Source organism: Ovis aries, chromosome 25 (genome assembly GCF_016772045.2).
Source record: "Ovis aries strain OAR_USU_Benz2616 breed Rambouillet chromosome 25, ARS-UI_Ramb_v3.0, whole genome shotgun sequence".
In the NCBI taxonomy this organism is placed as follows: domain Eukaryota; kingdom Metazoa; phylum Chordata; class Mammalia; order Artiodactyla; family Bovidae; genus Ovis; species Ovis aries.
Window position 1 is genome coordinate 37,145,156 of NC_056078.1, and position 14,266 is coordinate 37,159,421.

The 14,266-nt window shown below is 38.9% G+C and overlaps 1 protein-coding gene across 4 annotated transcripts in view; it reads left to right on the plus strand.

The window, feature by feature from the left end:
- Window positions 1-9,665, plus strand: part of NRG3 (neuregulin 3) — a 1,235,273-nt gene extending 1,225,608 nt beyond the window's left edge. For 2 of the 4 annotated variants that reach the window (XM_060406805.1, XM_042241140.2), the window contains exons 8-10: window positions 1,821-1,991; window positions 7,437-7,508; window positions 7,741-9,665. In XM_060406805.1, coding sequence (XP_060262788.1) covers window positions 1,821-1,991; window positions 7,437-7,508; window positions 7,741-8,248 — 751 coding nt within the window. In that variant the 3' untranslated portion in view covers window positions 8,249-9,665. The remainder of the gene's footprint in view (window positions 1-1,820; window positions 1,992-7,436; window positions 7,509-7,740) is intronic. The other 2 variants (XM_060406806.1, XM_027962212.3) reach the window with 1 other exon arrangement.
- Window positions 9,666-14,266: the final 4,601 nt, after the last annotated feature.

The following is a 14,266-nucleotide window of genomic DNA, read 5'->3' on the forward strand; positions in this document are numbered from 1 at the left end:
GGATTCAACACATTAGAAATATTATGCTGAAGAATGAAATTGTAATAACCATGCTAGGTATAATCTGGTATCTGCACAAACTCAGGAAGTTAGGGATAGGCTTGACAAATATGAAGTTCTAAAGTGTGGTCGCTTTCCCTAGCCAAACCCAGGAAGATGGCTACTAGCACTCATATGTCAGGTTTTCAAATGGGGGAATGTTATGGAACTCCATGTAATGTAGTAATATGGGTAAAATTCCTTTGGGAGAATTGGTTCCTTTAGAACTTGATGACATATTGAAATTTTGAAAATGCTTTTGCTCTGTATATGGTTTTATTGCTATTTTCAAAGTTAAATGAGAATGTAACACAAACATTCTAAATTATCTTACAGGCATTTCAGGGAATGTTTACACAGGAACAGAGTTCTTACAGTTCACACAGTAATAGGGTAAATTCAGTGGCGTGGAGAGAGGAATAGATATGGATGGAATTAGTAATGTGGCAAATTAGTAAGTGATTCCTGTAGAGAGTCTAGTTCTTTTTATTTAATATAATCTATGTAGGGATCTTACTTGAGGTATATCCCATGTATGCTATTTGCCCCTTAATAGCATCTGATCAGTTCAGTTCAGTCACTCAGTCATGTCCGACTCTTTGCGACCCCGTGAATCGCAGCATGCCAGGCCTCCCTCTCCATCACCAACTCCCGGAGTTCACTCAGACTCACGTTCATCGAGTCAGTGATGCCATCCAGCCATCTCATCCTCTGTCATCCCCTTCTCTTTCTGCCCCCAATCCCTCCCAGCATCAAAGTCTTTTCCAATGAGTCAACTCTTCTCATGAGGTGGCCAAAGTACTGGAGTTTCAGCTTTAGGATCATTCCCTCCAAAGAAATCCCAGGGTTGATCTCCTTCAGAATGGACTGGTTGGATCTCCTTGCAGTCCAAGGGACTCTCAAGAGTCTTCTCCAACACCACAGTTCAAAAGCATCAACTCTTCGGCACTCAGCTTTCTTCACAATCCAACTCTCACATCCATACTTGACTACAGGCAAAACCAAAGCCTTGACTAGACAGACCTTAGTCTTCAAATCACGTATGTTATTTGGCTATTTGGATGTATGAATCAAATGAAATATATGATCAGACATTTATTAAAAGTAAACTCAAAGGGTTGATATGGGACTATATAAAATTGTGTGAATCTTTTGAAAACTGTAAAACACTATAGAATTTAAAGAATCTTTAGTTCAATAAAAATGTTAGGAAAAAGAAACCTCAAAAGAAAAATAATTTAGGTTCTAAGGATTTATGAAAATTTGAGATTGTGAACTGGAAAAGTAGATGACATATATTTTAAGGAAACAATGGCAATTAAAATAAGGCTTGTTTGTTTGACCACTAACCCCATTGACATGTTCCCCTTAAGGCTTCTTGGGTTTAGTTCTCATCACTGTTTAATAACAAGACCATGTTTATTTCTATTAGAGGCCCTGCTGGAGCATGGATGGATGACAAGGGAGGATGGGAATCAGGAGCTGGAGCATTCTTTAAGCTCACCTCTCAGGCTGGAAAGCTGCCATTATTTTAGTCCATTGTGCTCCAGACAGGAATGCAAGAAACAGAGGAACTGAACATCTCTTCTTCATCTGTCCAAAGATAAAATAGATTCAGCAACTTTCAATCCCTCCTAGCCGATATCTTGCAGGCATGGATGAAACCTGGCCTGAAACTCTGAGGATCTGGGGTGCAAATACAGTGCTTAAAGAATCTGAGCAGCCACCTGTGAGGAAATGGCTATGATCAATTTGTTTGTTGATTTTCTTTCCACCAGCAGGACCCTCTCCTCTTGCTGCAGTCCAGGGCAAAGGAGTGGTATGCTCCATAGGAATGCCTTCCGAAGGACACCCCCATCACCCCGAAGTAGGCTGGGTGGACTTGTGGGACCAGCATATCAGCAGCTGGAGGAATCAAGGATCCCAGACCAGGATACGATACCTTGCCAAGGGTAGGTCTTAAGAGCAATGGAATTTAGGGTGGGTTTCCTAGAGTTTTAAATGGAGTTTTTAATGTTCTTTGGGGTTTTATTCACTGATTTCCATCACCAATTGGCTATTTATGCTTGCTTCCATCTTTGTTCCACAAAAGAATAACTATAAAGAATAGATACAATGGAAGTAGATATTAGGGAAATGTTAGGTGGAAAAGAAATGTAACATTAAGAAGTATATAGATATCTACACTATGTTTTAGTGCAGTTTCTAAAATAACTGGGAATGTGTCTTTGACTTTAAAAACTAGGGATTTCTTAGGAGGACAAAAGTATTCCTTCATCCTTAGGTTTTGGGGAAAAAAAAGACTTAATTCTCTAATGACTATTGTGGAAAATACCATAAGCAGTTACTGGTAATACAGAAGTAGCATCTGCTCCATAGAGCATTCTTGAACGTGTCTCAGTCAATGCTGACGGCATATTGTCAAGGCACAACTAGCTGAACTCAGATCTCTAGTTTCACTCACAGTGCAGGGGTGGAAAAATGGGCTTCGGACTCAGTGGCTGTTGCCCATCCTTGCAGTGCAAAAAGTGCCCCTTCTATGAGCGGACATGGACCTGCATGGGGCTCACAGAATGGTGAGTAGAGTGTAGATTGAACTGTAGACACCACCTACCCAACTGGCATAAGCTCTCCAACCAAAGATGGCAGCCCTTATCAAAACCGACAAGCTGGGTGACTACTTGTTTGAATTTGAGAAAGTTTTATCATTTAAGCTTATGTTTTCTAGTCTATAAATTGAACAAAATAGTGTGAGCCTTCCTGAGGATTGTCAGGCAGATTAAAAAGAAATGACATGTGTCAAGAGCTTGTGCCTGACACACAGTAAGCAGAGAAGGGGTACTTGTATTTATTGCCATGGGAACTATTAAAGTATTGCTACTAATTTCAAGAGCAATGTAATCAGGGTTTACTTTAGAAAGTCTAAGAATCCCTTCCCTCACTCAAGCCTGTTTCCTGCTGCATCAAGTTTTCTTTTCTCTCTCTGAATAAGCCAGGCTATATTTCCTTGGTCTGGGTGATTTTTCTACCCAGTCTGTAGCAAGTTGAAAGTCAAAGCAGGTTTGAGGTCCCAGATTCTTAATTTTGCCTTTCCCTCTGGGCAAGATATACGTGCAACAGTGCCGTGTCTGACAAATCTCAGCAATAGATTTCTGTAGGAAGGCTAGAAGATAATAAATAAATAGCCTGTGTCTCAATTTTGTAATTGTGAAGCAATTCCAATTGGACTGTAAAATATATCAGTACAGATCTGGGGTGAGATTTACACATTCAACATAATAGCTAAGTTGTCCAAAATACATAATACAAGTTTCAGGAAGCAGTTTGCATCTCTATTTGCGTTATGGCTGGAAAAGGGGCTTGCATTAGCCTATAGTTAATTATGTTTCATAATTATTTTTCTTCTTAAATCACTAACAATGTCTGTTATTTAGGTATTCCCCCAACCTTCTCCCCACTGCCCTGGGATGAATGTTAGAATGAGAATGAGGTGAAATCAAGCTCAGAGATGTTGTGAGTGGAGAGAGAACCCAGTCCATGCTTTCTTTCCTCTGCTGGGTACTACCATGGCTATGGTTCCATATGTATGAGTAAGAGGATGCTCTGACAGGCATAGGGTTGAACTAAACATACACAAATCTCCAAGGGCCCAGAGATTTCCAGGGCATGTTCAGGCACTGTTTTGCTTTTTAACTCCTGGGGGACTTAACACTTATCCTGCCTGGTAGCAGTTTTGTTTTGGTTCAACCATCATTGGGTTTGGAATATTCTCTTCAATTGGCTGGCCACATGCATTTTCCAATGTGATAAGCACACAGTGTTGATAAATGATGACTCTTAAGTCACTGTGTGCTCAGCCCAATGAATCTCAGGGAGCAATCTCATTCTCAGTTCTCGAGAACAGCTATTTCCCACTCCTGGGGGACTGACCATCTCACCGGACTGGAAATGGAATTGGTAATAGAATTTCACAGCTAAAAGCCTTTTTCAAATCTGGCCCTTGCCTGGAGGGGGAGTGAATGAATTTATAAGAGCCATCAGCCATTTGCTGCTTGTTTATCAAGCACGTGGGTGCTGTCTGCTAGTTAGACTCCCAGTGTATATGATGTCTCTCCTTGGCACTAATTTCAGCCCAGCTTGAACCCAGTGTCTAACTTGGTGAAGCCTGAGGAGGGAATCAGGTGGAAAGGAGCTTCTTCAAGAGCCTTTCCCCTGATCAGTGGGTTGGTGTCGACTATGGCTAGTGGCTCACAAAGCTCTGAACTGCATTATGTCAGGCAAATCAAACTGATGGATTCATATACTAAACAGAAAGAGCTAGACTCACAAGAGACTGCTACCTTCAAAGTAGAAGGGATCTGAAACATACTTATCATCCATCTCACTTAAATAGCAACTTCACAAACTTATATTCAGTTATTCTTCATGAAGTTTAGAGATGAATCCGTGAAAGATAAAAGAATTTCAATGGTGAACCCAAAGATGAGATATCCCATGTAAAAGAAGCGTTGAATACCAACCTTTCTGACTCAATAAACCACTAAACCAAGAAAGGAACGTGAAGAAAAATCTGTCATGAATGGCAACGTATAAATGTGGAATCTCTAATTGTATGGCTCCAGAGGGAAAATTAGATTCCTTCAATTTAGTCTGTTCATTCTAATGCCATTTGCACCAAGAACTGGGCCCTAGAGTCCTCTGGGGAAACACATATTTCTTAGCCTGACCCTTGAATTCCTGGGAATCAAACGAAATGACTAGTTGTTGAAATCTTCCCTCTTTAAAAGGAGGCTTTGTTCACATAGCTACAAAGGAAATGGCACATGTGCTTACTTTGCTGAGGGATCATCGGAAGAAGGGCAGTCCAAACTGGTACTTAACAGTCAATGAATGATGAGCTTATGGATAGAATGTGACAGTCATTGACTATGATGGAAGGTAGAATTCTGAGTATCGTCTAATCAAGAATCACATCTAGAAATTTACCTTAAACTTCTGGAGAGCAGTGTCCCCTCCTACTCAAAGATCAGTGCTAGAACACTTGCAGCAACTCTAGGAAGAAAGGGAGGACCACCAGTGTGCCTCTACTCATTCATGCAGAGGCATCAGTTCAGCAAGTCCTCAGAGCAGCCCCCAGGTCAGCATTACAACCTGACAGTTTTAATTAATGAGAGAATTAAAGTGAGGCTTCCGTGTTTGTCTGAGACTCCAGAGAATGTAATGGTGGTAGGACTTTTGAAATCTTTTCTGATCCAAAACAAAGTCACATTTTTGGAGCGTTCTAATAGTTTAAAGTATACCTTCATGTTAGGGCAGCATTTTAGATTTCAGTTGTTGCCAGCGTGTGACCCATACCTGGCTTGTGAGATGACACGTAAGTCAGCTGCACTTCCTTTCTCGTCTATCAGCTGCTCTTTGGTCACTAACTCATGTCCAACTCTTTGTGACCCCATGGACTATAGCCTGCCAGGCTCCTCTGTCCATGGGATTTTCCATGCAAGAATACTGGAGTGGGTTGCCATTTCCTTCTCCAGGGGATCTTCCTGACTTGGGGATGGAACCCAGGTCTCCTGCATTGGCCGGAGGATTCTTTACCGCTGAGCCACCCAGGGCAGCCCACAGGCGTATTGGAAGATAGCTCCAAGTCTGGCTTGAATTGCCTTTACTTCTCAGTCATGTCACATTGTGGACTTGTTAAAGTGTCATTTGACTAAATCCTATAAGATATGTACACCTTTAGCCATCATTTTTACAAATATGTTCAGATCCAGGTATTAAAAATTGACATCTGTCATCACTACTTTTCAACCTGTTAGATTCTACTCATGGATCTACTCTGATGATATCCATGTGAAAGATGATTTTATCCTAATAAAATTTCATGGCCCTGTGCCATTGGTGAATCTGACATCAGGCATTCTCTACCTTCATACACATTAATGGTGCTAAGAAGAGACCACAGAAGCCTTGAAGTTGGCACCTTCCTTCTTGTTGAAAGTGATTCATTGATCAGAAACTTTAAAGGTTCAGATTTTCAGTCATCTAACACTAAGGAGAAAGCAGTAAGATCCCTTAGGGAATTTCCTTCTATGTGCCTATATAGTTTCTGCAGGTAAAGATTTTCCATCCCAAAAAAGGTTGGGATGCACCTTGAGATGCCCACTCATGTAAGGCCTTGATAGTAACAAAATAAGACAACAATAGCTTTAACTGCTTCCTCTGCTGCTTACCAAGAGCATAATTTGGGGCAAGTCATTTGGGTATTCCTTAGTCCAGTTTTTTCGTCCATTAAATGGTAATAATAATAAACCACACAGTGTTATATAAATCAATAAAGTAATTAGAGGTGAAAGTGCCTTTTGAAAGCTCTGTGTGAATGTTAGCTCTTGTTGTGTTAACTAGGATATTAAGAGAGTGTTTACCTTAAAGATCTGTTCATGTAGTCCTGTGTCCATTCCGTCAAAATGTATTGATTGCCAACTCCATGTTGGGCACAGTGAGAGAGGATGGAACTGCAACCTAAAGCCATTCCTCATTTTTCGTGCTTTCTGGCAGAAAGAGAGATCTCTAAATTTCTCCTAGCTTGTGTTTACAATAAAGGCTTCTATTTAGTATGCAACACACTTTGTTGCAATTATTCTTTCCGTGTATAAACATGATTTTTATTTATATTATAATGTAAGACAAGGAGAATGAGATTTATTATACTGAGGGTGAAAATGTTTAGATTATGCTTAAATTTTAATTTAAGGTTAAAATTAAGTAAAAATAATTGAGAAATAGGATAAATACTACTGCTCATTTCTGTGAATCTACCATATCTCGGCTCCAATCTTTGGCTTTAGAGAGTTCAGAAGCAATGGAAAATTCACCAACTCTGAACAACCAAGAAGGGGGCCAGCTAGATTCTTGCATATTAAATGACTTGGAATGTCATGATGGCATTCTGGACAGGTCATCATCACACACCCACAAACTACCCTACTTGGCTCCTGAAACCATGTGAGGAACATTGCTAACTTGATTGAGGCCCTGTGGAACTTCCCGCATGTTCTTCTTGGGCAGACAGGGGAATTGTATGCCTCTCATCCCATCTTTTAGGCTCTATAAACTGGCAGTGAGGGAGTTCCTATAGAACAGTCCATTGGAAATTGGACTTGGTCTCCCTAAAGTCAGTGTGAAGCCGAGAAACTTAGGACTGTAGTATTCTGACGCTGAAGAGTGGGCTTCCTGATTGCCTCCACCTAGGGTAGCCACAAGGAGTCTACTGGACTACACCAGGGCTGAGAGGGTGGTCAGGTTGATGGAGTGGAGTAATGCCATTATGGGTTTCCTGTTTGTCGCTATGGAAGGGCCACACTCTTACCTGCTCAATCCCCATTTACTTTGTATTCTAGGATAGAGGTCAGGAAGACTATATCCCACCTGCCTATACAGCTGTGGTGTGTTGAAAGATCCCTGGACGTAAAGTAAGAAGATCTGGGTTTGAGTCTCAGTCTGTCACTTATTTTCTGTGTGACCTTGGGCAAGTCACTTCACCTCTATGAGCTTCAGTTTACTTCTCTGTTTAACTGGGAACATAGTATGCGTCTCATGGGGTTGCTGTGAGAAGTCAGTGAGATGATGCATGTGGAAAGTGCTTTGTTGACTGAATATTGTGGGGCAGGGAGCAGAATATGTTACACTTTGTTTCTTTTTCAGGTACTCAGCCAATGGTTTAACAACCCAACAAAATGCATCAATAAATATGCAACTGCCTTCAAGAGAGACAAACTCCTATTTTAATAGTTTGGAGCAAAAGGACCTGATGGGATACTCATCCCCAAGGGCCAGTTCCGTGCCCATCATCCCTTCAGTGGGTCTAGAGGAAACCTGCATGCAAATGCCAGGGGTTTCTGAAGTCAAAAGCATCAAATGGTGCAAAAACTCCTACTCTGCTGATATTGTCAATGTGAGTATTCCAGTCAGCGATTGTCTTACAGCAGAACAACAAGAAGTGAAAATATTGCTAGAAACTGTCCAGGAGCAGATTCGAATTCTGACTGATGCCAGGCGGTCAGAAGACTACGAACTGGCCAGCGTAGAGACCGAGGACAGTGCGAGTGAAAACACAGCCTTTCTTCCCCTGAGTCCCACAGCCAAATCAGAACGAGAGGCACAATTTGTCTTAAGAAATGAAATACAAAGAGACCCTGCATTGACCAAGTGACTCGAGATGTAGAAATCTGTGCATTCTATGCTTGGCTCAACAGGAAAGAGAGGAGATTAAATACAAATTATTTATATGCATTAATTTAAGAGCATCTACTTAGAAGAAACCAAATAGTCTATCGCCCTCATATCATAGTGTTTTTTAACAAAATATTTTTTTAAAGGGAAAGAAACGTTTCAGGAGGGATAAAGCTTACAACTAAAGCTTTTGGGTAGAATTCTGAATACAATTTCAGTTAGTCCCAACACTGTCCTCTTTGGCTCTTAGTAGATGTGGGCAATTCAGACCCTCAGCCCCACAGTGCCAGTGGCCTCATAAAAAGTGCTGGCAGTTACCCAGTTTCAAAGAGAAGAGATGTATGCTGAGGGCGGACATGCCAGTGAGCAGGTGGCCCTTGCCATGTGGCTTGCCAATCTCAAACCCTAAATCTCTATCCACTCGACAGCCTCATCACAGGTTATGTCATGTCAACCAATGTAATGTTTTCTACTTACTTTTTGAAGAATGGCACAAAGACTCTGGAAGGAGAGGAACAGAAGATAGAGGGCATCATGGGGCAATCTTAGCCACTCTTATGTGCCAGCTTCCTCCAAAATTTGAAGGCACAGAATCTCAGAGGGAGGTAGGAAATTGCTATAGAAAAAGAGACAAAAACATCACAAATGTCGTGTCACTTAAAATCATGCTAACAGAAATGTTTTTCTTTGAAATTGTTTAGGGGCTCCAAAGGAGCATTTCTCAGTGTGTGTGCCTGTGTGTGTGTGTGTGTGTGTGTGTGTGTGTGTTTGTGGGGGCCTGCTCACTCGAGCACCGGTATGCTGTATGCACATATGTTCATTGTGCGTATGTGTGTGCATGTGCGTGTGTATTCAGCTTGCTAAAAATTTGTTCTGAAACATCAGGGAATCTAATATTCAGAAGAAAAAAAAATTTCCCTCGTAGATCTGTTCACTTTAAATTTTTTTTCCATTAAGTAGAAAGGTCAGTTAGTAAATCAAGATCCCTTGCATGGTGGGGTCCTACAAAACTCTTGACAATGTCTAGACCATTTTCTGATGTGAATCTTTTTGAGAGGAACAACTATTGGCTCATTAATGATACCAGTATCACAAGGCAAGTTGGGGATGTGTACTTATTCTGAGTCACGCATACTTAAATTATACAAGCCAATGATCAAATTGATGGTTACCCTTTGCTTTCTCATCATCCTCATTACTATTTATTTTATAGAGAGTCTACCATGTGTGGACCAAGACATTGGCTTCTGTGGTTAATATGGAAAGAATAAATTGTTGAAGTCACAAAGCCCAGCCTATTCAGTTCACAGGAAGTCCCCCAAAGAACAGTAAATTGTGCTGTATGTTCATTTGGAATAAAGCAATATTTTTACCACTGCTAAGGTGAACTGAAACTTCTCCTGAAGATTTGTCTCTTTTATTTACCCTTCTTTTCATGGGGCAATCAAGGAAATTAGTGTTTGCATAACCAAGTCTTTTTCCAATTATCGGTGGTGTTGAGTTGTTATGTTTACACTGTTTTAAATAAAAAGGCACAGTATTTGAAAGTATATAAAAGATTTCTTTTACTGAAGTTTGGGAAAACTTTGATTAAAATTTCTTTGTGGAAGATGCACATTCCCTTGAAAAGGAATGTAACTCTTTCTGAATCAAATAATGAATATATACAGTTCTTATTTAAGATTAAGCTGTTTCTGCTTAAAATACAGTGCGAATTGCTCTTTGAGAATATTCTTTGATAATAGACATAATGTCATACAGGGAAAATAAAGAACATTGTGTTCTTAACACTGTTTAGTGGAAACTCAAGTCTCAAACGTTGAAAACATCTTGGTAGAAACACATTTTATATTTAACAAAATGCTTTGTGGTAGTCACTAATTGTTTATTTTGAATATAGAGGTAATACTGTTAGACTCAAAAGATTATTATATGTTTTTAATATCTCAATTATCTAAATTCTCATTTAGAAATAATATCATCTTTGGGGAAATTTTGAGAAAGATGGTCTTAATTAACAGGTATATTAAAACCCCATAATTTGCATACCCAATGTGTCATTATATTTAAAAATTTCACAATTATCAAACTCATTGGAAGTCTTCTCAAGTCTGTTGAAGTCAAGCTTGTCTTGGGTTTTTCACTAAAACGTTACCTGTTGCATATCTAAATGAATTCATACAGAATCTACCTATTTAGGAGGTTGTATGTTCTGTATGAAGTGAATGTATCATTTACTCTAAGAAGATCAAACGTTGTCAATCAAACTTAAGTCCTTATTTAGTTAAAGTAGAACCATGTATTCTGTGATTATAAACAGCCTCATGCCTTCTAAAGGGTATGAACATCAAGCATGTCCACCAGCAGCCTGATGTAAAGTTTAGAGATACAGTTATGTCAAAATTGATAGTGGAGACAGAAATCCTCCAGGAAGAGAAATTATTAAATGACCACTGAAGGTGACCATTATCTCCTTTTGGAATATGAAACTCTCCTATGAAAAGCGTTCAGACTCGAAAAGCACCTCTTTGGGCACCAGCAGACAAGTGCTGATAAGCATCAAGATTCTCAAAGCTGATCTAATGTGGCCAACACCTGGAGACGTCAGTACCTTGTCTTTCAAGCTCACATGCCTACGCTGAAGTGTTTACTTCTACAAGACACTATTGATTTTGCTTCATTTTACCTGTATTTGTGATGAGGATAGATATTGGGAGATTTGGTAATTGAGTAAGTTGCAATTCATTATTTATTGGAGAATGAATGTCACTCATTACTCTCTCACTCTGAATCATTTCCTGTCTTATTTTACATAAAGTGTACGTTATTCTGATTTGCCAGTGACTTCTATAGAATGCTGTTTAAAATATATGAACAATTTTATGCTAATGAGAAATAGTGGAAGTTATGTTGGAGAATTGGCATCTAAATTTTCTCCAATTTTCTTGTGTATATTAATTGTTCAATGGTTTACACTCTTGTCCAATATCTACCTTGCTATGCGTGAAGGACTACATATTTGTAGATTGATAAAATCCCCAGTGATTTACATTATCTCCAAGTATCGATAGCCAAGTCCTCTAGAGGAGAAATGGTGCAGTTTTTCAGGACTCCACAGTTAACTTGTTTTGATCATAACACAGCAGACCTACCAGAGAACAGAAGGGCCAGGTAGATTTCCAGAGAATGACCACTGGCTTCTGGACTCACTGACAGGTACGAGTTGAGTGGGGCTTCTAAGGCTTTCAGTAACCAGCTGTCCACCAGAATATGCTTGATGTATGCAGCAGTCACTCACACTTACCTTGCAGTATGGTGCTACAGGAAACCATGACTCCCTGAGTGAGTGGGGGGAAATGGTGAGTCCTCTAATTCCAACCCTGTAAACAAGAAAATATTTCCCTTAGACAAGTGCTATGAAACATTTCCCAGCTGAGTACATAGTATACCTAGGAACACATCAGGAGGGGTGAGGTTTTTATTTGAGCTTTTGGTATCCAGGAAACATTTTATATATAAAGAGTACTTTTGAAATTATTATCCAATTGTATAGATTCAGTACAGTGTTATTAAATGATGGCATGTCTGTAATATGTTTGTATTTTAGTCTACACAAATTCAGTCTTCATCCAAGAAAGACCAGCACAAAGTTTCTGAGCTGTTCTCAATTTTAAATGCATCCCAGTGTCATGGGAAATGAGGCCTTTAAATAAGCTTTATCTCTTCCTCTTTTATTCTTTCTTTCCCTTTTAAAGAAATAGTGAGGGTAAAAGAAGAAATTCATTCCTTAAGCTCAACATTGTTCTCTTATAATAATCTGTTTCCTACTGTGACTACACACATACGTATATAAGCATATATGTATGTATAAAATATACATGTATTACATTTAGGTGTTGGATTATTTTGGTAGCTTTATTTTTGTTTCATTGACAGACATTAAAGTGATTGCCTCATGGAATACCAATGAAATAAAAACCTTAGAAATCAGCCAGCTTGGCAATGTTTAGGTAATACGGGCATTTTCTGGTTCTTCCTCTTAGGTAAGCAGAAATTTCCTTGAGTTGGAAAAAATTCAAAAGACCCTGGAGTAAACCGTCTGCTAGATTATCTCTTAGAAATGAAGAATAAACTATGGGTATATATGATTACTCGCCCTGTGATGTATAAGCTCAAATATATTTTTTACAATTTTAAATATTTAGTTCTCTCAAAGGTGCCTAAACAGGCATCTTTGATGTCTAGTACCCACTGTACTCTAGTGAAGAGCTATGGTGAGGGCAGAATGGTGGTGGGGAAGCTGCGTGTTAATGCTGATTACCCAGTGAAGACACTAGTAGAGATGACCAGACCGAGACATGCTTGGCTTCTGGTACTTTAATGCCTTTGTCATAAAAACCTGTATTGACGGCACATGTATTGTTGCCTATGAAAGAGTTAATGGTGTGATAACAAATAATTCTTATTGTTGAAAATGAATTAGAAAATCTTTATGTTGGAAGATGACATTGTGAAAGCTTCTACTTTATGTATACATAATAGTAGCTCCATGATCCCATCTTCAAATGAGAAGGATGATCTAGCTTATCTTGAATTTCCAACTGGATGGAATGTTATGCAGTCATTCCAACAACTCAGACATTACATTATTTGTCTTCTAGTAACACAACCCTTACCATTTTAGCCATCTGGATTGGGAAGATCCCCTGGAATAGGGAACAGCTACCCACTCCAGTATTTTGGCCTGGAGAACTCTGTGGACTATACAGTCCATACGGTCACAAGGAGTTGAACACAACTGAGTGACTTTGACAACACCACCCTTTGGAGAGATCATGGCTGTAAGACTCCAAAATTATTGGAATCGTATATTGGCTTGTAAATAAGACATTTACAATGTTCCATTTAATTTCCATGGAGAAATAGGATCTCTTGTGGGTGTTTTTAAAGTAAATTTTTGTATGCCAAGCAATAATGAAGGGATGGCCAAGTGAAAGTTGCTCAGTGGTGACTTTCAAAACCTGAACATCAAATTGCCCCAGATTTTTAAGTCTGAATTTGCTGCAGATTTTTTTAAAAGAAACTATAAGCTGTGAACCTTTACTGAAGCCAGAGCAAAGGGTTCTACAGAGAAAGCATGACACCTGGAAGCTGTTCTCCTCTCACAGAATCCATGACCCGCACTCATTGGATACACAAGGTATTTGCTGATATTTCTAATTATTTGCTTCTCAAACTTCTTAACATAAACTCTCCAATTAATAGAGAATAAATTCTCTGGAGAATTTCAGAGAATTTATGTTAACATTATAGTTGGAAATAATCCTGTCTTTGGGGGACACAATAGAACATAAAAATGCAGAGTTTACATACAGAATGTTGGTTGCAGTCACTGTTCATGACAAATCAGTCTCTATTTCCGCTTCCAACAGCTACCTGAGTAGCGTCAATTTTTCCATCTATAACTGTATCTTTTCATTGAGATCTCAACATCTGAATTCCTAAGTATTTTATAAAACAATACAGAATTTTGAAAACTTGAAGCAAAAAAATATATATCTCTTTAAACTCTGTTGGTTTTTAAAGTTATATGGATTCGATGTAGTTGTTTACAACATTGAAAAAGAAGGGGGAAACTCCACCATTTTTTAACTTTTTAATGTATTTAGAGTTCTGCTAAACCCCTCACATAGCCTTGGTACATTTTACATTGATAATTTTTTTTTCTGAAATAAATGTAAGGGCTTAAATAATCACACATATACAGCATAGTACACATAGTGTGTTAAAACTAAATTTTGTATCCCTTTCCCTTAGATTTTTTTCCTTCATAAGTCACCCACGTATGTGAAACTACAAACTCCTGTGACAGGAAATACCTTGAACTCAGATGTCTTTTCAAGGAAATATAGCAAGAAAATAGTGATTATCTCTAAAGTTTTGTTCTATACAATCTGCTTTTGAATTTTGTCTTTACCAATAAAAGTCTAGAGAATAG